The sequence below is a fragment of the Malania oleifera genome, chromosome 5 (genome assembly GCF_029873635.1).
Source record: "Malania oleifera isolate guangnan ecotype guangnan chromosome 5, ASM2987363v1, whole genome shotgun sequence".
NCBI classification, from domain to species: Eukaryota; Viridiplantae; Streptophyta; class Magnoliopsida; order Santalales; family Ximeniaceae; genus Malania; species Malania oleifera.
This window is the reverse complement of record NC_080421.1, coordinates 45,699,634-45,725,427: the sequence shown is the minus strand read 5'-3', so window position 1 is coordinate 45,725,427 and position 25,794 is coordinate 45,699,634. Positions and strand designations below refer to the sequence as shown.

Genomic DNA, 25,794 nt, shown 5'->3' with positions numbered 1-25,794 from the left:
ATTCTTCTGGTTGACATTGACAAAATGACGCAAGTACTCTTCTAGTAGCCCATTGAATCTCTCTGTCTATCTGTCTGTCTGTGGATGGTAACTTGAAGAGATTTCAAGTTGTGAACCAAGGATTTTGAAAAGTTCTGTCCCGAAGTTGCCAGTGAATCTTGAGTTTCGGTCACTAACAATGTCTTGGGGAACACCCCAATATTTCACAACATTCTTAAAGAACAAGTGTGTCATCTCCTCTGTTGAACAGTACTTTGGTGTGGCTATGAATGTACCATTCTTCGAAAACCTGTCTATAACCACAAGTATAGACCCTGCATCTCCCACTTTGGGTAAGTTGGTGATGAAGTCTAGTGAGACGCTTTCCCATGGTTTGGATGGTACTAGTAGGGGTTCTAGCAGTCCTGCAATCTTCCTCCGCTCCACCTTGTCTTGTTGGCAAGTGAGACAAGTTTGGGTATAATGAACCACATCATCACGCATGTGCGGCCAATAATACCTCTACTTCAGTAGTTCTGTCATTGGAGTCATTCTCCGTGAATACCCCTTACGAACTTCCTATTATAGTTGGTAAGGCCAAGAAAGGAAAGCAACTCCTTCACTGTCGTGGGGATCTTCTATTCTTGAATTGCCCTTACCTTCTCCACATCCCTCTGGATGTGACCTTGCTCAATCACATGACCAAGGAATTTGACGCTCCGCTGAGTAAAAGAGCACTTCTCTTTATTCACATACAAGCTGTTCCCCTTTAGCCTGTCGAACACCTTCCGTAGATGCTCTTCATGTTTCCTCTAAAACATCACCAATGCTCCGAACGGTACTTTGGAAGGGCGAATATAACTCGATTCCAACAACTCATCAAGTTGTTTCCTCCGCTCTGCTAGCTCTTGAGGCGCCATCCGTTATGGCCCTTTAGCAGGTGTTTTCCCTCCTGGCAACAACTCGAGCTCATGCTCCACACCCCGTTGTGGAGGCAAGTTATGAGGTAGCTTATCCGGCATCACCTCAACACCGCTTGGATGGTCGTAGGTACTAGCTCTTGGTCTACTTCTTCATTTACCACCACTGTGGTTAGATACGTCTGCTCTTAATCCCTTCTTGAGTTGCATGACTGAAAGGAACTTCCCATCGTCTTCTTTCGTTGCAACAATTTGCACCATGCAAGGGTGATCTCCCATCAGACATAGGGAACCGGCAAAAGGCATCAACGCTGCCTTCGTCCCCCTTAGGAATTCTATTCCTAAAATGACTTGAAAGTCATCCAATGACACCGCTGTGAAATTCGCATGATCTTCCCACTGTCCATGCTTTATCATCACTTACTTGGCCACTCTCAGAGTAAGTTGTGCTATAGAATTCATTGCTTTCATGCGTCCTGTGTCCTTCTCCAAGGACAAGTTGAGTCTCCATGCTTCGAGCTGCGAAACAAAATTATGAGTAGTCCCAGTATCCACCATAGCGCGGGAACTCTTCCCATTGATCCCCAAGTCCACAAACATCAGTCCTTTTGCTTGTGTAACTTTTGGAGCATTTGCCTGCTTTTCCAATGCGCTCACCAGCCGCATTGAACCCATCCTCGGGGTATCTTTCTCTTCCACATCGCTTTCCACCACTTGTCCCGAAGTGGAAGCTTGTAAGGCATTGAGTAATCCCTTGTGTGGGCACTCAATAACTCTATGAGGGCCTCGACACAAGTAGCATGAAATTTTACCCTTTCCATTGGGTGTGTTGAACCCTCGAGACGATGAAACTTCCTTCAAAGTTGAGGCCTTATAGTCGACTCCCCCATTTTTGGGTTTGCCCTTCTTGAAAGACTTTCCGCTGTTTCCCCCTACGCCAAACTCTTTGGACGAGGAGGTATTATCACCAGTGTAGTCAGTCAAGTGCTCCGCGGTAGCTTGTGCAGTAGACAAGTCTTGAACTCTTTGCCTATAAAGTTCTATTCTTGCCCATGGTTTCAATCCCTCAAGAAAATAGAATAGCTTATCCTTTTCCGACATGTCCTTGATATCTAACATCAAAGCAGAAAATTGTTTCACGTATTCCTTGATTAACCCAGCATACTTGAGGTCTCTCAGCTTTTTCCTAGCATTATACTCAACATTCTCAGGAAAGAATTGGGCCTTGAGCTCTCGCTTCAAGTTTGCCCAACTATCCACTACACAACGCCCATTTTCAATTTCATTGTACTTGGTACGCCACCACAATTTGGCGTCACCAGCCAAGTACATGGTTGCAGTATCCACTTTCCCTTGTTCTAAGGCTGTCCTCACAACACGAAATTACTATTCCATATCAAACAAGAAGTTCTCCAACTCCTTGGCATCACGGGGACCCCCATACGTCTTGGGTTCTGGTACATTGGTCTTGCTAAATCCCGAAGTGTTAAAGTTTCCCATAGCAAGAACCATCAGATTCATCTTTGCATCTAGATTAGCTATCCGAGATTGCAAAGTTTCCACAAAATGGTGAAAGTCTTTTGACATTTCACCTACCAAACTTGCTTGATGCTTTTGTGATTCCATCACTTCATCAACAAGTCCCCCCTCAGTTGGGCCACCTCTGCGGTCACATTGTTGGCTGTCGCCTTAGCCTGTGCTTCCAGCACACTGATTCTCTCAGCATTGGTTGATGCCATGGTTATTTACCAAAGCTTTCCCAATCCCACAACGAAGGTAACTGAATTCACATAGCAACTAACAGAGCTCTGATACCAGGTGTCACGGGCCAACTATTTTCACACCTTTGTGAAAGGACCGTGCGGCACTAGCTAAAGCACTCTTGCTTAACTAGCCATCTTGTCGTTTACCACAATTCATCCATGAAACACTTTCATTATCATTCAATCAAATATCAGCGGAAGCAGTAAGCAATTATGAAAGCAATGGCAAGCAAGCAGTAAGCATTGAAGCAACGTAATTCATTAACACCTCCGTTAACATTGTGTGTTTAGTGAGGGAGGCAAGTAGGCTAAACACATTGACAATAGCTAGTGAGTTTTACAAGATTTATGAACAATCACCCTCCCTTAAAGAGCTTTAAATGCAATTCTCATCCTGGCACTAGGAAACATCAAAGTGACTGAGGAGTCATACTGCCTTATTTGGCATAGGGAGAAACAACTGCTAGAAAATAAACCTACACTAGTATTTTTATAATGGAAACCCATTCCAAACACACGAGACAAGCGGTCACAGGCAAGCATAATGCCCTGAACAACCATGCTGTTTGGGGACATCAAAAAGTGTTTGTGCACATTAAACTGTGATATTATTCAATTTGTGAATAACCATGCTGTTTGGGGACATCAAAAGGTGTTTGTGCTGTACTTTGTTTTAATTGAATATGTTTAGCATGTGGATCTGTTTTACCAGACAAAAATCTAGAAGTGGCATGGCAGGTGCAATAATAATAATCCCAAATGATGCACGTGTAAGATAAGGAGCAGACAGTGTAGACTGTAGAAGTTGCTGTGCTAAGCTATGCTGTTCTATGCTTGAAATCATTTTTGATTTGGATTATGGTATTATTATGTTAGTCTGATATAGAATGAATGCCACACATAACGGAGCGTGGATTTGATGCTTTGGCTGAGATCCTAGGTAGGATGACTATTACTGTGGTTACAATGATCCTGTACGTATAATGGGAGCATGAAGGAGGAGATGTAACCTGAGCTATTGACACAGATTTTACTGCCTAAATTTTAGGAAGATTCATGTTATCATTCCAGTTTCCTCTATATCCCCTCAGATCACGAGACTTAAACTATGTAATTAGAAAAACAAATCATCGCTTTTGATGTGTTGATCCCAGGACTTCTGCGAATCCCAGAACACTGCATGCATATGAAGATGCCTAGACTCAAACTAGCACATCCTGGACCTCTGCACAGCAAACATGTCATTATCAGCAAACTAGATTTGACAGAAATGAGTTAATATGTCAGCTGAAGCAAGTAAACCCAAACAAATCTATCTCCCAACGGTTAAGGATTTGGCTGACTGTGCTTAATAGAATCAACATTGATAATCTATTGCAAAATAGGAGACCTCTGATGGCCTCATCTCTAGATGTTTGTGTGCTTTGTTATTTGAATTCTGAGTTGTTGGCTCATTTGTTCTTAATCTGTGATTTTTCTTGGAGCATCTGGAATAATTTATTTGGCATGTTGGGAGAAGCTTGGGTTTGTCCAGTGATGGTGGATGGAATTTTGGCTATCTAGTTTGTGGGTTCGGAAAAAGAAAGGATAGGGCTGCTCTGTGGAAGTGTAAAATATTTGCAGAACTGTTGGGTTTATGGTTGGAGTGCAATGCATGGATTTTTTCAGGGATAAAATTGAACAGGCAGCTGGTTTGGGAGAAGATTGATTATTTGGCTTCTTTATGTGTGTTGGCTCTGGATGCTTTAAGTGAGCGAGCTTTTTGGAAATTTGGCGAGCTCGGAGGTCTTTCTTGCTTTGATACTTCAAAGTGTTATTTTTTTGGGTGTGGCTTTAGTTTCTTTTTTTTCCTGGATTTTCCAGAATTTCGAATGGAGATGAATTATTCTGCTCTTTGTTAATTCTTCTCTTTCTAATGAAATCTCTTCTTTTGCCGTCAAACCAAAAAAAAAAAAAAAAGGAAAGAGAGAAAAAAAAAACACGAACAAATCTTACATAGATGAAAGGAAGCATTTTATGTTGTGATTAAGCTAACTACAGATTGATTCAGAGGCTCAGAATTGAAACAAAAATCAAGCAGATAGATTAATTAAGGTCATAATTGAATGGATCAAAACTCAAAGGCAACACAGCTTTAGCCTGACATTTATGAACAACAAAAGGTGGTTGCTTGTCGGTCTCTAATTGAACTAAAATACTTTTACACAGATGGTACACCAGTAACTTTGGTTGAACAAGTATAAAACAAAGGAAACAAGATATGTTATTAGAAATAATTTATGGATACAGTTCAAGTATGAACACCAAGCCATGACTTAGACAATCTATGATCAACTTAACAGAGGATCAAATTTACGGAAACACCTTCAGCTGAGAGAAGAAACAAGAAGATTTGTATGAGACAGTAGCAGACAAATATCTTTACAAAAAAACCACAAATTCTACCATAAATTAGAATCTGTGGAAACAATAATCATATATATTTTTTTATTATAGCTACAACAAAAGCTGCAATTTGTAGAATAAAAATGAAAAAAGAAACATAGATTAAACAAATTTTATTATAAATTAGAAAAAAAGGATTGAATGAAGAACAAAGAGACTTACCTGAGCTTCGATTTGGAACAAGCTGAGCCTTAGCTTTGATTCTGTTTCTCTCTTGTTAAATTTTCAATAGTGATTTGGTTTCTCATTCTCAACTGAAGATTGGATTGACGAGCCATTGTGAGAGAGATGAGTGCATTGGGTAGAGATTGAGGGTAGAGTCAGGCAGGACATTCCTTCATCTCCAACCTGATTGCCACTTTGGGAGAGAATAAGGATTCCCTCTACATTTTGATGGAATCACTATTCTCACTTTTAGTGGAATGAGCATTCCAAGAGAATAGGTTTCCCACTCCTATAACTATACCCAAACATAAGAATGGAATTAAAATGTTGGAATTGACAGCCCGTTTCATTCCATTCCATTCCTGTGTACCGAACATAATGTTAGATCACTCGCCAAAGTAAGGAGGGACAACTGGGCAATAAATGTGTTACAAACTTTATTGCTGTTAACTGAGCTTTATAATTGAAGCCATAGTATCCATCAATGTGATTCATATTACTTATCGTTTCTTATTATGTTCAGGTACCCTGTTTTGTGTAAATGCATCGTAGCACTCGAGTTTATACTTTTACTTTTCATTGTTTTGGATTGTTCTTTTTGGGTGGTTTGCTGTTGTCTGTTTGATGTGGTTTCACTTAAATCAGGATATAGTATTGATATCTTTTTTTTGGTGTCTATTTAATCATGTCCAGTTGTTCTATAATTTCAGGAAGATGATGAGCATACTATCGATGAAGATGAGGCCCTCATAACGGAAGAAGAAAGGCAAGAAGAATTGGCAGCCTTGCACAGTGAAGTGGACCTGCCAATTGAGGAGTTACTCAAACGTTATTCTGCAAAGGAAGGTGGATTTTTTATTATTTTCAGGAGCTTCTTTATGGAAATGTGATGTTGACAACATTGTATTTTGGGGTTTATTGTTTAAACTATCTGTCTTTCATGTGATATAGATAGAAAATGTAGGTGCCTTGCTCGGTTACCCCTTAATTGCTGATAGGAAAAGGGTTGTACACTTGTGTTTTCATTTTTTTTTCTTTCTTTTTTCCTGTTGAGCTGATTGATTGGACACCATCCACCATATGACATTTACATTTTTACTCAATGTGATCCTAAAAATCTTTTCAGTTAGCAGAGAAAGTAGTCCAGGAAAGGATGAAGATGAAGATAAAGCTGAACCAACAGAGGTGGGGAAAGGTAGGGACCAGTTAATGAAATATTGATTTGTTTTTGACCATGTCTCCGTGCCTAATTGTTGCTTATGAATTTTCTGCAGGCAATGGGAATTATCTTCCCGCTGCCCATAAAGGTGACACAAACAGCCCACATGCAGTCACTGGTCGTCGTTGTGTAAGTTGTATGTGTTTGTGGTTCCCATTTTTGGATTCCTAAACCAATTCAGGTCTCAGTGTAATGTTATATTCTTGTTACAGATGGAAAGCAATGGTGGTGTGCCTGATTTAGAAAACCACTTATTAGATGTTGAAACATGTCAAGGTGGAATTCCATCAGACAGTAATGGAGAGTCGGATGAAGAACATATACTATATGACTTCAATGATGAACAGGTGAGGAAAGAATGTTTGCTATATGCCCCTCTCCCTCCCATCCCTCCACCCATAAAAAAAGAACTACTGACTTGTCTATTGAATTGTGTAGGAAGATGGTGATTTTGTTTTCCCTACAGGAGAAGAGAAGGTATGTTAAATATATTTATTATTTGCATTGCTCCATCCAGTTCTATTTACTATCTTGTCTCAGAAAGAAAGTGGCTTTATTTGATTTCTGATAGGTTGAATGTGCTATAAAGAATAAATTCTGACGTTTGGTACCTGTACTGTTTTTGGTTTACATGACTTGTGTTTCTAGTTGCTTCAGTATTCTCTGCTTATTATTTTAGATTTCTGTTGATTTTCCGTGTTTGTTCATTAACTCCTGCTGACGTGTTGAAACATAGTTACGTTGTTCAGTTTTTGCTGTGACTTGATGCTTCTGGTGATTGAAAGTTCTTTAAATGTGAAATGTCTGAACAATGAGCAACTTCCTTGGGGCTTTTTTATTGTGTTGTGGAGAAATTGGTGGCCGCATCCAGCTTGTACAATACTTGTACTCATATTCTTTTTTCATTCCAACATGCAAATGCCATTTGTAGAATAGCTTGAAAATGTTCTGGTGTCAATTAGATTATAGAAGGAGCACATACAAAGAAATGCTTATTTTATGTGAGGCATGCATAGAAGAATGGCCCACCCATGGTTGTCAAAATCTTGATCCGGATCCTGCAATCCTTCAATCCAGACTTGTGTATTTGATCCGCATCATATTTTGAATCTGAATCAAGTAGGATTCCAGTAGGATCATAGGATCATGATTTTATTTGGGATCCTACATCCTACTTGTGCAACAGATTATGGATTTTTCCTGTTTAGGATTTTAAATAAAAAGGTGCAATTTATATTTTAGTTGGTCGAAACACTCTACTTTTGTAATAGACACAAATTTGGTCTAGTTGGCCCAAATACATTAAAATTAGGGAAAAATAATGAGCATCTCTTGGGATTTGTTCGTTCCAAGTCAAGAGTAGCTGAGCACCTCCTGAAGCTCTCTTCCTTTGACTCTGAAAGCCTCTAAGAGCTTAGGGTTCTTGACAGCCAGACCCGAAGTTATCTATCAGCTGGCTGGGTCTGTTCCTTCTTCCAGCAGCAGCAGAGGCTAGCTGAGAGATTTGAGATCAGCATTGAGCTTCAACAACCAGGGAGTCTTACAGCCAGGGTGAGAGCTTAAAGTTGCAGGCTTGTAGCAGTTGTACATTATCTTTGTAGGCTTTTACTTCTACCGCTTTTTTTCTTTTATCATTGATAAGCCAGAAACCTATTTTTCCCCTCAAAGCAGAGAGCAGACATCTTTCTTTTTCTTCTTTTTTCGTTTTGACTAACAAAAAGTTATTATTCCTTCAACAAAAGGCTTTTCTTTTTCTTCTTTTCTTCTTCCTTTCTTTCCTTCTTCTTTTTCTTCTCGCTGTCCGATGGCAAAGCCACAGAAGCTGAGAAGTTTACAGCAGTTTGAATTAAGATTAGCAATTTCTTCTTCCTTTTTTCTTCTTTATTTACAATTATCGAATAAACAACCTTCCAACAGTCTGTCCTTTTGGAGCACTTTGAAATTCAGACCATTTAGATTTTTTTTTAAGGATCGAAATCGTTGAAGGAAAAATCTGCTAGGTGCTAGCTAGCTAGATTCTTGAAATTTGTTTTAATTTCTTAAACTTACTACCAAGTTTTTTGGCTTATTTTATTGAGAGTTATCAAAAATGCTAAATACACAAAATTTTAAATTTATTTACATTGTAAGTAGAATCTTACTAACCATGATCTGATCCTGTGGACTCCCCTAATGTTCCTATGTATGATCCAGATTCTAACAACCTTGGTCCTACCCTTTTTATATCTGAGAATGTGTAGCTAATGCACCCTTGTTTAGGGATTGTGTGAGCCTGTGAGGTCTTGGCTTTTTTTTTTGGGGAACGGTGGGGGGGGGGGGGGGGGTTGTCAGGTCCAGGGATTGGAGGGTTATAAATTAATGAAAAAGCTGAAGTTTGTTGAGTTTAGTCTTAGACAGTGGAATAAAGAGGTTTTTGGAGAAATCAAAGACATGAAAATTTTCATCTTTGAAATGGTGGGTTTGGATAGGCTTGAGGAGTTTGATTTTTTTGATGAAGAAGATAGGGCTAGGAGGGCTACTCGTCGAAATGATCTGGAGGTGGTGTTATTGAGGGAAGACATGAGTTGGTCTTAGAAATTGAGGGTGAAGTGGGAGAGGCAAGGGGACTAAAATTTGGGTTTCTATCATAAGGTGGCAGGGAGGAGGAAAGGCACCAAAGTGCTGGAGCTAGATTTAGGGATTTTCATGAGGGGCCATAAACATATTGGTGATGGGATTACAAGTTTCTGTAAGAATCTATATGCAGTGGAATGCCTAAATAGATTAATGTTGGAGGGCATTCATTGGAGTCCCATTGAACCAAATTCCTGGAGAGGCCTTTCCTTTAATTAGCTTGGGGGGGGGAGGATAAAGAGAGATCACCTAGTTACTTGGGAGACTGTTAAGAGCATTGTTTTAAAAGGCTTAATCGAGGCTTGCCTTGAGGCACAACATGCCTAAAATGCCTTGAGGCTCAATCTAAAATATCAAATTCCAAAAAAGCTAATGCATTATATGCAGTGGCTAACAAATTTTTACAAAAGGCATGCCTTTTGCGCCTTTTTAGTTGAGGCTTATGCATTTTGGGTGTGTGATTCTGAAGTAAAAATTGGTTAAAAAATTTTAACTACATGTTTGTATAGAAGGAATCTCATAATATGAGTTGATTTCTAGAACTATTGAACCTCAATCTTTCCAAAAGAACAGAGAGTTGTATCTTAGATCATGAAAATAATTTGAATTTTGTAATAGCATAGCATCTCTTGTCACAATTTATGTCATGTATTCAAGTTAGCAATTTTTGAACGGCCGCCAAGTTGTTTGCAAAGTATATATAATTTTTCTTTCTTACATTATATTTTTTATTTTCTTAATTTTTCTTAATTTTAAAATATATACAATTTATTTACATTTTTTTAATCTTAAAAATAAATTCTTAAAAGGCTTACGCTTCAACGCCTTAAGGCTTACGCCTCTCCTTTTAAGGGTTAAAATGCCTCGCCTTACGCCTTCGCCTTCGCCTTTTAAAACATTGGTTAAGAGACCCAAATTGAAATGGTTTCCTTGTCCAACTTGTTCATATATTTCTCCTTCTTTTCCTGCTAGCATTGCCATGACTCTTGAGAGGTTGATGTGTAATTTCCTTTGGTTTGGGTAGGGGGAGAACTTAGTTGGGAGACTGTTATGTGACCCAAATTGGAATAGGTATGGGCCTTGGAAATGTGGTTTCTATAAATATGCTTCTAATTGGAAGATGGTTGTGGAGATTTCCTTTAGTTAATTTCCCATGGTACAAGGTGATACAAAAAGCATGGGGTCCATTGAAATGGTTGGGACCGTAGTAGTTAAAATCTTATGATTTGTGATTTTATTCACATGAATTCCACACCAAATTCGTTCGAATCTTACTAGCAAATCTGAAGACAACTGGATCTAGTGATTCACCCGATGAATCTAACAAAATTGATAGACCTAACTGGTTTAAAACCTCAAAACAACATTTTTTTTTTTTTAAATTTTATTTTTACACAATTACCTTCCATTCCTTGCCTAGATCAGTTCTGTGCTAAAAAAGGGGAGAAATGGAACTTTAGGTCTTATTTTGCCTTCACAAAACAATTCTTCATTTTTGAAGGTATATTGTTCTGCCATTGAGAAGGGGCAGAACACTCATCGCCTAAGGTGGTACTCATGTTTTATTGAGTTGTTAAAATTAAAAAGTTGTTTAAATATTATCAATTTTTTAAGGTACTTGTTTGTTTTATTTTTAATTAGAGAAAAGAAATGCATGAAACATTATTTTTTAATTGTTGATAAACCCCAAAAGTTCAGTTTTTTACTATTTTTTTCTTGATTCCTTCCCTTAAACAACACAAAGTTAATTTTTTAATTAATTTTTTGTTAACTATTTTTGTTACTTCTTTTTTTTTTTTTAAATTTTTATTTAGGGAAAGCGTACACATAAAATATGATTTTTTTATTGTCAAAATTTTAAATGTAGTTTACTGTTTTTCTTATTGTTCATATATCAAGATATGCATGCCATTTGGAATTGATTTTGGAAATTGGTATCGTATTTTACAATTTAATTCAATTCTCAAATTCCGAAATAGGAATTTAGGTTCACAACTCTGATCTCAATTTGACAACTACGGTTGGGACACTAGAAGAAGAGGCTTTGTTTCTCATGCAAGCCCTTGGAAGTTTGCTTCCTCGGTTGTTTGCTTCTTTTTTTTTTCCCTCTCACCCCTTTTGGAGTGGGTAATGGCAATAGGGTTTGTTTTTGGGAGGATACTTGGGCTGGTGTGAGATTTTTGGAGATAATGATGCCCCATATATTTAAGATCTCCACTCTTCACAATGCAGTGAATGCACGTATCAGCCTTTTCTTTTGCTTGGAAGGAGGCTCTGGGATTTTCATTTTTCTCAGAATCTTAATGAAAGAGAGGCTGATGAACTCCACACCTTGATCTGTTCTATATTCTTTTGCTCTTTCAAACAGAGGCAATGAGGGAGTTTTTCTGGCCGCCAGGGGTGGGGGAAGATTCTTTATGTTCCTTTATTACTTAATCCTTTTTCCTTCATCTCTTAAAAGCTCCCTACCCGAGTCTTTTTTCCTATCATTTTCTTTGGGCCACATCATTTGGGGCTATAAGATAACTTCTAAGATTCAGACAATCATCTGCATTGTGTCTCACAATGGGCTTAACATGCATGACTTGTTACAAAGATGAAGACCTTCGAAGTCCCTCTGGCTTGATATGTGCTTTGTGTGCTGCAAATCCATTGAAACAAATGCACAACTCTTCCTTCATTGTTGAGGGGCAAACTTTCTTTAGGGTGCTTTCTTCTCTTTTTTTGGTGAAGCTTGGGTGGTGGTGGATTTTTTGCAACTGAAATATTGTGGTCTTGACAAAACCCATAAAGGAAAGGCCTTATGGAAATGTGCGGTTCCTGCTACCTTGTGCTGACCCTTTGGATTGAGAGGAATTCAAGATCACACTTCTTCAACTCGCTTGGTTCCATTTGTTTGGGCTCTTCTGGGGGTTGTCACTGCCTGAGCTTTAAACATATTGGAGGGCAGCTATTCTGTAAGTGGTTAAGTGTTTCTTTTGTTGTTTTTTTTTTTTTTTGGAGGACATCTTGTTCTCCTGATATTGTACCTTGTTATTCTGTTAGCTGTGCGGCAAAACTTTTGAATAGTTATGTAAAAAAATTTGTGTATGTATGCACTCACATACAGAGTTTAGTTTTTTTTTGAAAAACAAATTGTCAACGATGAAGAATAATGAGTTCAAAATTTCTTTATCATGCGTGAATGACAGTTTCTAAAATATTTGTCTTGTGAGAATAATCTGCAAGAAAGAGATCAATTTCATGATTGATTTTTCATGGGACATTAGAACCTAGCCATTTTTGACATGACTATTACATCTGTTCGTATGCTTAGAAATTAGAACTGCTGGACTGATCGTATCGTACCTTGTACATCAACAAGTTGATTAATAAGCATGTGGACACAATTGTCTGTGCTTTTGTTCTGAGCATGTCAACATATTTTTATCTTCGACATTTGATAAATAGAGGTCCCTTGTTCATTGTAACAGGTATTTGGGGCTGTGTTATGCACTTGCTAGTAGTAGTCTCCATGGGGAATGAATAATTGGATATATTGGCAACAAAGGCATTTAATTCATGTATAACTATTAATTGTGTGTGCATGTTTTTGTTTGTTTGTCTTTTTTTTTTTTGGTTTTTTTTTTTTAATTTTTAATTTTTTTGAAATTTCATTGTGAAATCTCACTCTAAATACCCAGGATGATGAGACAACCTTATCAGAGGAGGAGGAGCAGGCTAAAGCAGAATCAAATGATTCCGTTGATGAGGTGAAACAGCACTACATGTGGCTTTTAGTTCACTTTTAATCCCCTTTCAATTGGTCCCTAGTTTAATTTCTCTTTTCATCAGATTTTATCCAACTTACGTATTCGTTCCAATGATATTATTATTCTTGTACTTCAGCTTATTTGAAAGAAATTGTTATTTTGCAGATTGCATTGCTGCAGGAGGAGAGTGAAATTCCTGTGGAAGAACTGCTTGCAAGTTATGAAAGGGTATGCTTAATTAGTGTCTTTGCTTGTGTTTTGGTTCTTAGCATCACATTTTGATGTTCCTTACACTGTCTACGTCTTTCAATCAGTGCTGCAATCCTGGTAAAGATGCTGAGGATGAATCTGATTATGCTTCAGCTTCTGAGCAACCGTTGGATTATCCAGCACATGATGACATTGAACTGAAGCAGCAGGATGATTCTATGGAGAAAAAAGACGAACCTTCTGAACTTGAGTCTGTTCATTTTCTTATGGAACTACAGGAAGAAATACCTGAGACAAAATCTGAAGAAGAGAAGGAAAGCGAGAATAGAATTGCAGATGCAGCTGCAGCTGCAAGATTGGCACAACCGACGGGTAATACCTTCTCAACAACAAAAGTGCGTACAAAGTTCCCTTTTTTCCTCAAGCACCCTCTTCGTGAGTATCAACATATTGGGTTGGATTGGCTTGTTACAATGTATGAGAAGAGACTTAATGGGATTCTCGCTGATGAAATGGGACTTGGGAAAACAATTATGACAATCGCTCTCCTTGCACACCTAGCAATTGAAAAAGGAATATGGGGTCCTCATCTCATTGTGGTCCCTACAAGTGTCATGCTCAATTGGGAAACTGAATTTCTTAAATGGTGTCCTGCTTTCAAAATCCTTACTTATTTTGGTAGTGCGAAGGAGCGCAAACTCAAGAGGCAGGGTTGGTTAAAGCCCAATTATTTTCATGTGTGCATTACAACTTACAGACTTGTTATACAGGATTCAAAAGTTTTCAAGAGGAAGAAGTGGAAGTACTTGATTTTGGATGAAGCTCATCTGATTAAAAACTGGAAGTCCCAGAGGTGGCAAACTCTTTTAAATTTCAATTCAAAACGGCGTATCCTATTGACTGGTACTCCACTGCAGAATGATCTTATGGAACTCTGGTCTTTAATGCATTTTTTGATGCCTCATATATTTCAGTCTCATCAAGAATTCAAGGATTGGTTCAGTAACCCAATATCTGGAATGGTTGAGGGACAAGAAAAAATAAACAAAGAAGTTGTTGATCGCCTGCACAATGTTCTCCGTCCATTCATACTCCGTCGATTGAAAAGGGATGTGGAGAAGCAGCTTCCTATGAAATATGAGCATGTCATATATTGTAGACTGTCAAAGAGGCAGCGCAACTTATATGAAGACTTTATTGCTAGCTCAGAGACGCAAGCTACTCTGGCTAGTGCCAATTTTTTTGGCATGATTAGTATCATAATGCAACTTCGCAAAGTTTGTAACCATCCAGATTTATTTGAAGGTCGTCCTATTATAAGTTCTTTTGATATGGCTGGCATAGACATTCAATTAAGCTCATCAATTTGTTCGATTCTTTCTGCTAGTCCTTTTTCAACTGTAGATCTTAGCGGTTTGGGGTTTTTATTTACACATCTGGATTTTAGCATGACTTCTTGGGAGAGTGATGAAATCAAAGCTATTGCTACTCCCTCTAGTTTGATCAAGGACCGGATTGGCTTGGATAATCTTGAAGAAGTTGGCGCTGAATTCAGGCTAACTGAGCATCGGAAAAGGTTTTCTGGGACAAATATCTTTCAAGAGATTCGCAAGGCTGTTCTGGAGGAGAGACTGAAACAAGCAAAGGAACGGGCGGCATCGATTGCATGGTGGAATTCCCTGAGGTGCCAGAAGAAACCAACATACTCAACAACTCTGCGGGATCTTGTTACAGTGAGGCATCCAGTTTACGATATTCATCGTCAGAAAGGTGATCCTTTGTCTGATTTGAACTACTCAAAGCTTGCTGACATTGTGCTGTCACCAGTGGAGCGCTTCCATAGAATGGTTGATCAGGTTGAGTGTTTTATGTTTGCAATCCCAGCTGCACGGGCCCCCCCACCTGTTTGTTGGTGCAGTAAACATGGAACTTCTGTTTTCCTGCACCCAACCTATCAAGAGAAATGCTCTGAAATCATATTACCCCTCCTATCGCCTATTCGCCCTGCAATTGTCCGGAGGCAAGTGTATTTCCCTGACAGAAGGCTCATACAGTTTGACTGTGGTAAGTTGCAGGAGCTTGCAATTTTGCTCAGGCGGTTGAAATCTGAAGGTCACAGAGCATTGATATTCACCCAAATGACAAAGATGCTTGATATCTTAGAGGCTTTTATAAATTTGTATGGCTATACTTACATGCGTTTAGATGGATCCACTCAGCCAGAGGAGAGGCAAACATTAATGCAGCGGTTCAACACAAACCCAAAAATTTTTCTTTTCATTTTGTCCACCCGAAGTGGAGGTGTTGGTATCAATCTAGTTGGGGCAGATACTGTCATCTTCTATGATAGTGACTGGAATCCTGCTATGGATCAACAGGCTCAAGACCGATGTCACCGAATAGGACAGACACGCGAGGTACATATTTATCGGTTGATAAGCGAGTGCACCATTGAAGAGAACATCTTGAAGAAGGCAAATCAGAAACGTGCTCTTGATGATCTAGTTATACAGAGTGGAGGCTACAACACTGAGTTTTTTAAGAAACTCGATCCCATGGAATTGTTCTCCGGTCACAGAACCGAAGCCATTAAGAATATGCAGAAAAACAAGAATGGAAACAATGGAGTGGAGGTTTCTGTATCTAATGCAGATGTGGAAGCTGCTTTAAAATATGTGGAAGATGAGGCGGATTATATGGCACTGAAGAAAGTTGAAGAGGAAGAGGCTGTGGACAACCAGGAGTTTACAGAAGAAACAATTGGGAGATTGGAAGATGATGAATTAATAAATGAGGATGACATGAAGGCTGATGAGCCTGCAGATCAGGGTGGCTGGATTACAACTTCAAACAAGGACAGTGGGTTGATGTTAAATGGGAGTGATCCAAATGAAGAAGGGGCTTTAACTTTGACTAGTAAAGAAGATGATGTTGACATGCTGGCTGATGTTAAGCAGATGGCTGCAGCGGCAGCAGCAGCGGGACAAGAAATTTCATCATTTGACAGTCAACTGCGTCCGATTGATCGATATGCAATACGTTTTCTTGAGTTGTGGGACCCTATCATAGACAAATCTGCAATGGAATCTGAAATTAGTTTTGAGGAGACTGAGTGGGAGCTGGATCGTATTGAGAAGCTTAAGGAAGATATGGAGGCCGAGGTTGATGATGATGAGGAACCTTTTGTCTATGAAAGTACGTACCTCTTTACCATTTTCTCTCTCTAAAATTTTAATGTCAGTGTTTCTGTAAATACCAATTTGCATAGTTGAGTTGACTTGAGAATTAAGAACAGAATTACTGCGCAAATATGGCATTTTAATTTATCTAAATGAGGTTAGTAGTGTGATCCATTTATGAGATTGCTTTGTGAACACCCAAAGGTAGTGAACAAGCTAAAGAGCATATGGGGGCCTTTCATTATTTAAGCTAAAGTTCCTGCACCTCAATCCCTTTGACCTGGATGGCATTCAATGTCTATTTCTGCAATCTAGAAGTACTTGAAACTAATGTTTGTACAATTTCAACAGCTCAGTTGTATTGAAATAGCTGCTGTTCAATCCAAACCATTTCCAAAAGTAGCCTGTCCCAAACTTTTCTGAATGTTGGATTTGGACAATTATGTAGTAATATGCTTACTGCTTTGAGACTGAAGTCTTTAATTGTCTGCTTTTATCAGGATGGGATGCTGATTTTGCAACTGAGGCATATAGACAAAAAGTTGAGGCTTTGGCTCAACATCAGGTCGGAAACACCTACTTGTTTTATTTTGCTTGCCAAATTCTCCTGACTCCTGCTGTGTTCTCCACTTTAACTGGTTCGAGGATTTGGCTTGACTGATAGTGTTTTGCCGTGTATTTTGTAGTTGATGGAAGAACTGGAATGTGAAGCTAAAGAGAAGGACGCAGAACTTGAAAACTGTGATCATGTGAAGTAAGTACACTCCGAACTGTTGCCTTCATAGAGTTTCTAGCTGGCAATTTATGTTTTTGGATTACATGGGAATTATTGGAAAAATCTTAGCTGGAGAATGAATGCAAAAAACATGCTTTTCCTTCTTTCTTTTGGTTTTTAAGAATAAAGTGGCAATGCTGTTGACAAAGACCTAGAAAAGGAAAAACTGGGTTACATGTAAGAGTTTTTTGGAGGAGATTTTGAAAACAAGATAAATTTGTTAGTGGAAAATACCTGGTATTAAAACAGATTTCATTTGCTGGACCTGCTGAATAAAACTGCTAGTTTTCAAAACTTAAAAATGGTTAGTATTTTCATATACTGCGATCCAATGGATTAAAAAGCGGCATTCTTTCTTGGGGCTTGAAAGAAAACCCCAAATCCTGAGGCAACATTATGCAAGTGGTAGAGGGCTTAATTAAAAATGAAACATCATGATGAAGCCTATATAAGTTTCTTTTAACATTATATAAGTCATCGACTCTTTGACCCCACATTTATATAATTAAAAGAAATTTAAATCCACAAGTCTAAGACTTTTTCTCCACTTGACAATGGGATAGTATGAACAGTGTTCTGCCTTGCATTTCAGTACTGTGCTGATGTGAACTCTGATGCCCATTACAACAATGTTATTGGTTTCCTGAGCTAGAACCTTTACTGGTAAACCTGATTCTGGAATTTGATCAACCCATGTTTGTGTTGGATCTTAATTGAAGCACTGGAACCTTATTATTCTGTTATATGAGAACGGGTTAAATTTTTTCTTAAGCATCCTTTTACACAGTAGCCTTGTGGTAGGCACTGGTGGAGCCATCAGCTCAGACATTGTGGGCTTTATTTCTCCGGATCATGTTTATATTTAAGTTGACACCTGTGGCCTGCTGTGGACCGGGGGAGGGGTGCCACTGTTGCTGTACAAATTATCTTGGAGGTAGCCATTCAATTCTCAGGACCCGTTTGTTATCCCAAAAAAGATGATTACGAGTCTCAACATTTTATTTACTTGGAGTTTCTTCTTCAAACCCTTATTGCTTCTAAGATCTGGATCGTTCAGACAGTTACTATTAAAGGAATCCAAAATTATTCTAATTTTGCTCTTGGCACTTGGAGGTTTTACAATTCTTTGTACATAACCTTGTTTTGTTGACATCAAACCTCCTATAAAATATTTCCCTCTTTCCTATGGATGTAGGCTTTCTTATTTTGCTTCCATTGAATGAAGCTAAACCCTCTTTATATCAAACCATGATGAAGAATGTTGTCATTGTTTGATTGTCTGACTTTCAACCCCAAAATATAAGTGTTCACAGCAACACAGACTACTGAAGAGTGTTGGTAGTAGGGTGTGATGTGTCCAGCACAATAAAATGGCAAAAGTAGAATTATTCTTTGTTTTATAGCTCTATAATTCAAAGTACAGGAATAATTTATGGATATCTGAATGCTTCCTTGTTCTCTGAATGTGGCAATTTTCTGTTTTTAAATCATAAATTTGACATATTTTCTGTTTGCTATGAGCAGGAATGATATGTCAACTGATCATAAACCCAAGTCAAAAAAGAAACCTAAGAAAGCCAAGTTCAAGTCTCTGAAGAAAGGATCTCTTGCTTCAGAATCAAAAACTTTGAAAGAAGAGTCACCAGTGGAAGCAATGTATATAGACGATGAGGTAGTCCATCATGAGGTGGTTGCTTATTCAGAAATCATGTCACCTCATTCAACTGCAAAGAAAAAACGTAAGAAAGCTGAAGCAGCAGCTGATGCTGAAGAACATAATCCCACAAAGAAGAGAAAGAAACTCAAGAAGGCTGCTTCTGAAGCCAATTCTGTAGCACTGGATTCCAACTTGTTGGGTAAGCTAAGTGATGATTCCAAGGAGTTAAAATCATCTGAAGGTGTGGCTGTTGATCTTGAACCAAAGCCAGTGAGGACTAGGATGGGGGGAAAAATTTCTATCACCACCATGCCAATAAAAAGAGTTCTGATGATAAAACCAGAGAAGTTAAAAAAGAAAGGGAATATCTGGTCTAGGGATTGTTTCCCAACGCCTGATGCTTGGTTGCCACAAGAAGATGCAATATTGTGTGCTGTTGTCCATGAATATGGCTCACATTGGAGCTTGGTGAGTGAAACACTTTATGGAATGACTGCTGGTGGGTTTTATAGGGGTAGATATCGCCATCCTGTGCATTGTTGTGAGAGATTTAGGGAACTCATCCAAAGACACATTTTTTGCACTGCAGACAGTCTTAATAATGAAAAAGTCGGCAATGTTGCTTCTGGAAAGGCTCTTCTCAAAGTAACAGAGGTAAGCAAGACCTTGCCTCTTGTAGATCTCTAATATAAGCTTGGTATAATTGTTTCTTCTGGTGGTTTATTTGGAGAATTTTCTGTAGGAACTTTGTGCATTTTTTTTTTCTTAAAAAAAACTTCAATTTACTACTAAAATTAACATGCTGATTAGTTTTGGGGAGAGGTATAAATATCCTTCAGTATGCATTTTTTTAATGTTCAGGCAGTGATCCATTTTGGAAGTAAAGAACAAAGCTCCGAAGGAATCAGCCAGATGCTTCATTACAGCTTTCTCTACATTTAGAATAAGAAGTCCTTTTGAGTGTTTCTTTTTGGTTCCCTTTTTGGTGGCAGGATAATATTCGAACGCTATTGGAGGTTACCACTGAGCTGCCAGATAGTGAATCACTCCTTCAAAAGCACTTTACTGCCTTGCTTTATTCTGTTTGGAGGATGAAATATCGCTTTGATGGTCGACAAAGCCTCACGTCTTCCCAAAATGGCTTCAATTATGGTGGACGGTTGTTCAATAACACCCTCAATCAGACTTCCCAGCATTCTGTCAAGGAACTGCCAGAGAAAATGAAATTCAATAATTCAGGTCAGAGCATCAAGTTACTGGCAGCTGCACTTCATGATGTCAGCAGTAAAAAATTGGGTGACGCAGTCTCCCTGTTTGATCAGATGGAAGAAGCTTCAGTCATTCGAGAGCAGTTGGAGATAACTCTAGAATTTCAAAGAGAAAAGGATGACTCCATGGTTGCCATGCCATCTGTTGTAAATCTGGTAATTTATGGCTCAGATATGCCATCATCTGCAAACAAGCCTTTTGGAGAAGATCTACGTCTTAAATCTCCCGGGGATATGGCTGAGAGCCGTTACAGGTATGGTTCCGTAAATTTACTTCTCTTCACAGCCTACGTGAAGGAAAAGAATTACTGCTTCCATTTGGTTGTTATTTCTTGATGCCAATTACCATTCTTATAGTTTGTTTCTTACCAGCACATTTATTCCATGGTCAACTTGAAGAGCCTTTTTTTTTTTTTTTGGTCTGTCTGTTTTTTTTTTGGAAACTCAATGCAAAAATTAAGGCCATTTGGTTTCATTTTTCACTTTCGTTTTAGTGCAATCAAGAAAATGATTATCACAACGCGTTTGTTTATGTTACTAGTTCAGTTTTGATTGTCGGTTTTATCTATTTTTGAAAAAATTGAAAGCTAGAGACTTGTTTAATATCATTTCTTTTTTTAGTTTCTATTCATATTTGTACAGTGTGGAAACTTTGTTTACATTGCTAGTTTTTTGTTTGTCATTGGTTTTCAACTATTTGCGAAAAAAGTGAACCAGATTTTATGATTTTTAGTTGTTTTGATGACTTCTTGTCAGAATATTATAATATTCGGAAATAAACTTTTTGGATTAAATCATTCAATTTATACATTTTAATTAAAACTAAAATAAAATGTTCATATGAACTTAAAACATAATTGGAGTAAAAATGACTAGAAAATTTCCAAAAAATTTAAAATAATAAAAAATATTTACAAGTGTTTTTAATATTTTCAAATTGTTATGAACAATTAGATTGTTCTTGTAAAGTGAAATTTGAAATATAATAGTTATGTAACTAATCATAATAATTTTTATTTTTATAATACTATTAATTCAATGCTGGTAATATTTATTATTGTAATAATAATAATAACAACTGGAACAATAATAATAAGGAAAAAAGTAATTATTATTTTAAGGATTATAATTATTATGAAATAATAAAACATCTAATATTAACAAGAATAGAAAAATAATAGCTAAACTAGTTATAATATATATTATAAAAAATAAAAAATAATAATAATCTAATAATTGTAATAATTGTTATTTAAATAATTACAACTAATGATAATTACAATAACAAAAATGTATATTACTATAAAATAATAATAACAAGAATAAAAAAATAATAAAAAAAGGAAAAAATAATAATTATTATGTTAAGGATAATAATTATTGTAAAATAATGAAAAATAAAATCGCAACTATTAATATTAAAATAACAATAATATTAATTATTGTAAGAATGCTAATAACAAAAACAATAAAAATGACAAAAAGGCAATTATAATTGTTATTATTATTTTAAGGGTAATAATTATTATAAACTTAATAAAAAAAAACAATAAGAACAACAATAAAAAAATAATTGCACTAATAATAGTCACTATTATAAGTGTAATAAAAATAATAATACAGTTAATACTAACAAAAATAACAAGTAGTAATAATACTTCTTGTTATTATTATTATTATTATAAAAATAATAACTAATAATAATTACATTATTATAAAAATTATAACAGCGAGAACTATAATAGTAATAAAAAAGAAAAAATGAAAATAATTATTTTAAAGATAATAATTATTACAAAAATAATAATAACGACAAGAATAATAATAAAAAGAAAGCAAAGATAATAATAATTATTTTAAGGATAATTGTTATAAAATAATAAAAAATGATAACAATAATAAGAAAAATGATAATTATGCTAATAATATTTGCATTATTAAAAAAATAATAGTAATTACAAAATTAAATAATTATGTGTTAGGAGTATTTAATTAAAAATGACTTATTTTTCAATCCATTATAGAAGCCATTGAAGAATACCAAACATTGGCAAGAAACTAATTGAAATTGTGATTCTTACAATCATTCCATGTTACTAACTGAACTTAGTAATTGCATTCCAAAAGAGGTTCCATTCTTGCCTTTGCTGTGTTCCTCCCTCGATTCTTTTCTTGCTTCAATTCCATTTCGCAAACCAAATGGGGTTATTGCTTTTAATTGTTCTTGTGACCCATTCCAAAATACTTTAATATCAAGAATTAACTTTGGTGGATTATTTATTCTAATGCATAATTTTTAATAAAAATAAAAATAAAATGACTGATTTTGAAATATAATTCAAACAAAAATATCAATAAAATTTCAAAAATTTAAAACAATTGTATCAATAAAGTTTCTAAAAATTTAAATCAATTATAAATTTTTAAAAATTATTATTTTTTACTATTTTTCAATTGTCATGTACGATAAGATTATTCTTGTAGTACTAAACAATGAGTTTTGAAATATAATAATTAAGTAAAATAATTATAATAAATTTATTTATTATAATATTTTTCTTTGTATTTTTTTTTTATTGTTTTAATTAATTATTTTAATTGTCATTTGACTGAAGGACAAATAAACAATTTCAATCAAGTTCTTTATTTGCTCTAGTTTTAAAAGTATTAATTGAGGTTTTACATTTTAGTTTTCATTTTTGGTTTTTTGTTTTCATGATTTTTTATGGCAATACCAAATAGCCCCTTGGTGTGTGCTGAGTTGGTAGTCTATAGTTGCCTTTTCCAATATTCCTTGTCTGTGATAAGTGTTTATTGCTTGGTTTCCTTGGAATATAATTTTCTGAACTCTGTGGGCACTTGGGCACCGGCAAAAGAATTCATGAATTGTTCTGTTAGGGGCATTCAGACATAACACAGGAAATCATCAATTTGTCTATAGTAGCATTTTGAGACAATGGACGGTTGTTCTTGCCTAGAAAATTGTATTGCTACCGAGATATAAATTAAGATTTGAAATTTTATTGTGCTAAACAAGCAAAGGAAGACTCATGTTAAGTGTAGTGTGAGATGGTACCCATATTGCAAATGCTATTCAAATGGATGCCTAGAAATTCTTTTTTTGAGATGCTAATATATTCCGATTTCGTTCGCACAGGGCTGCATCAAGAGTTTGTGTTGAAGATAGCCTGACTTGGGCTTCGTCTGCTTTCCCAGCGAGCGATATCAAGTCTCGATCAGCATTGAAATCACAGTCCCTGGGAAAGCACAAGCTGTCCACGACTGACTCAATGAGGCCTCCTAAATCAAAATTCAAAAAAACTGCTTTGGAGTCCACTGATATGCCCCAACTAATCAATGAGCTGACATGTCAATCGACACCAGCAGTGACACCCAATGGTCCCAATCTAAGGTTTGACCTTGCAGAGTCCTTAATTCCGGATATTGGGTTTGATGATTATGAGTATAATCTCCCCTTTGGTATGGACAAGGATGATCCTTTGGAAAATGAGAATTTCAAACTGGTTCCCCATCACCATGTTCCAGGATTCATCTCAGATCTTGAAGATTGTTCATTATCACGAGAATACACTGACTTTGGGTAGGTTTCATTCCTTGAGTTGAGCTCACTTGAAGTCTTTGGTTGGATTACATCTGGAGAGCAGTGCTTGTCGAACAAGTCTGGCAGGTGAAAAAGAATCCATTACTCAAGCTTGGGATTTATCATGTGCTCTCGGGGTCGTTGATTAGAGCGTGCACTGTGTTTTGGATGCCAATCAAGAGGATGTGATTTCGCACGTCTCTGCTTCCACTTCAGGAGAGAATGGATTTGTATACTGGCGCTGCAGGAAGATCAAGGATGGAAGGTACAGAAGGTAACATAAAGATTTTGTAATTTAGTTAGTGGGAAAATCTGTGCTAATTTTGTTGAGCCTTAACCTGACGAGCACATTTCCCTCAAAGAAGTGGGGTGGGGGAGGGGGGAGGGAATGAAGGTGCCTGTGGTTGAGAATGACGAAGTATCTTGTACAATCGCATGCATGCACGCACCTATGTGCATAATTTCAGGCACACCTGGCAGGTATTAGCAAAATTATGGACGTCTTATTTCCATTGTGCATTTCTTTTTAGGGTGAAAGGTATGGCTCTCAATGTAGGTTCTTGGCATTAGGTATGGGCTTATTAAAATGGGCTAATTAAGTGGTTTTCGGAGCACTTTAATAGCATTTTTTGTTTCCTTAAACCCCACTTGGTGGAAGGAAATTGAGTGAAATGTGTTGTGGTCTGGCATTTTTGGAAAACTGTTTTTCTAGACAAAAAACACCACTTGATATTTGCAATCTCTGAATTGCCCAAAAAAAAAAAAAAAAAAAAAGCCAGGCAGTTCGACCTCTGAAACACTAGTGGAGACTCTGCTCTCTTGTTTGTTTTGTTTGCCAAAGCAAATACCTTTTTTAAGTTTTAATAAGCCGTCTTTTGAGTCTTGAACCTGCATCCATGCCTGCCATTAATCTGTTATATTAACGCAGTCAGATGTATAAATACATAATTTGAAGCAGCGTCTCAGGTGTAAGTTATATTGTTCATTTTTTATTATAACAAGAGTATGCACTGTATGCATTATTAAGGATGACCTGTAACTTTCCTTGGCTAAATCTGTGTATAAAATAATTTTGTCGCCGGGAGGTATGTATTGGTAAAACTATGTGAATACATCGGATATCCATAAACCCACAATTGGTTTCATCCAGAGACAATAAATAGCTGCTTAGATTTCTCCGTTACCAAGTGAAACATTTTTCGTATACAAACAACTTATCGTGCGCGCATGCCCGGAGTCCAATTCTTTTTCTTCTACTTTGGCAAACATGAACAAAGAATATATCAATCTGTCTATATCTATTTTATCTGTGCGTATATGAAATAAGTAGGTAATTCTGAGAAGTGCTCCCAATATTTATTTTTATTCTTCTTTTTATTTTAGCCTCGTCCATAGGAAACTGCTGCCATTTTGACCAACTATTGGGAAAATCATAAGAGTTTCTCCCTCGTATCCACCTCATACAATTGTATATGTTCACCCATGTTTGCCTTATGCCAGAAATTGGAGATACTGAAAAGGAACCTAGAAGGATTTTCACAGAAGATATTACTCAAATATCAAAGGCAACGTGGAGAGGGCTAGACAGAAAGCTAGTGCAGACTTGCATAATTTGACTGGCAGTCTTGAAAACAGTCAAAATCCAACTCGAAAAATAGAAGAGGAAATACTACTAGTCAGAAAGGAAAAGATAACTGGCTAAAACTAGGAGGTAAGAAAATAAGTTCTCTATCTTATAAAACAGAGTCGGAGAAAAAACCGAAGGGGTTAAGCCTAGTAACTCTTACTACCTTCAGCAGATCCTGAATTTCACTTGGTTTGATGAAGAAAAAAGTTGCCTAGGCAAACCTATAAAAGAAAAACGAATTCAAAGAGGCAATGCTCTCCTTTCCTAATGATTAAAGTCCCAGGCTGATGGCGTTAATGCCAATTTTTTCTAGTCATGTTGGAGAACAGCAACAGCTGGGAATGATGTTATAGCATAGCAGGTATCTATCTCCTCTTTCTTTAAAGATGCTGGCCTGTTTCTACTGGTTATTTGGTCCCTAAATCCCAGTAAACCAAGTCTTCATCATCAAAATCTTCTCATTGGCCTTGATGCAGACAACCGAGTCATAACTATTTTGCTAAGGAATATTAGACCTTATAGTTTTTGTTATCCCAACTCCTTGGTAAATTCCCAGTAAACTACCTAAGCATACCTTGACGACAAGAAAAATCAACAAAGAAGACTGAGAGATCTTAATAG

At 36.8% G+C, this 25,794-nt stretch overlaps 1 protein-coding gene across 3 annotated transcripts in view; it reads left to right on the top strand.

Annotated features, from left to right (window-relative positions):
• The window catches only part of LOC131156296 (protein PHOTOPERIOD-INDEPENDENT EARLY FLOWERING 1), a 32,772-nt gene extending 8,719 nt beyond the window's left edge, over nt 1-24,053 (top strand). For 2 of the 3 annotated variants that reach the window (XM_058109854.1, XM_058109855.1), the window contains 13 exons: nt 5,983-6,118; nt 6,399-6,467; nt 6,547-6,620; nt 6,704-6,838; nt 6,930-6,968; nt 12,788-12,856; nt 13,022-13,084; nt 13,171-16,261; nt 16,746-16,810; nt 16,932-16,999; nt 18,545-19,331; nt 19,670-20,199; nt 23,103-24,053. In XM_058109854.1, the coding sequence (XP_057965837.1) occupies nt 5,983-6,118; nt 6,399-6,467; nt 6,547-6,620; nt 6,704-6,838; nt 6,930-6,968; nt 12,788-12,856; nt 13,022-13,084; nt 13,171-16,261; nt 16,746-16,810; nt 16,932-16,999; nt 18,545-19,331; nt 19,670-20,199; nt 23,103-23,550 (5,574 nt within the window). In that variant the 3' untranslated portion in view covers nt 23,551-24,053. Of the gene's footprint in view, nt 1-5,982; nt 6,119-6,398; nt 6,468-6,546; nt 6,628-6,703; nt 6,839-6,929; nt 6,969-12,787; nt 12,857-13,021; nt 13,085-13,170; nt 16,262-16,745; nt 16,811-16,931; nt 17,000-18,544; nt 19,332-19,669; nt 20,200-23,102 lie in introns of those variants that run through there. The other variant, XM_058109856.1, reaches the window with a different exon arrangement.
• Nucleotides 24,054-25,794: the final 1,741 nt, after the last annotated feature.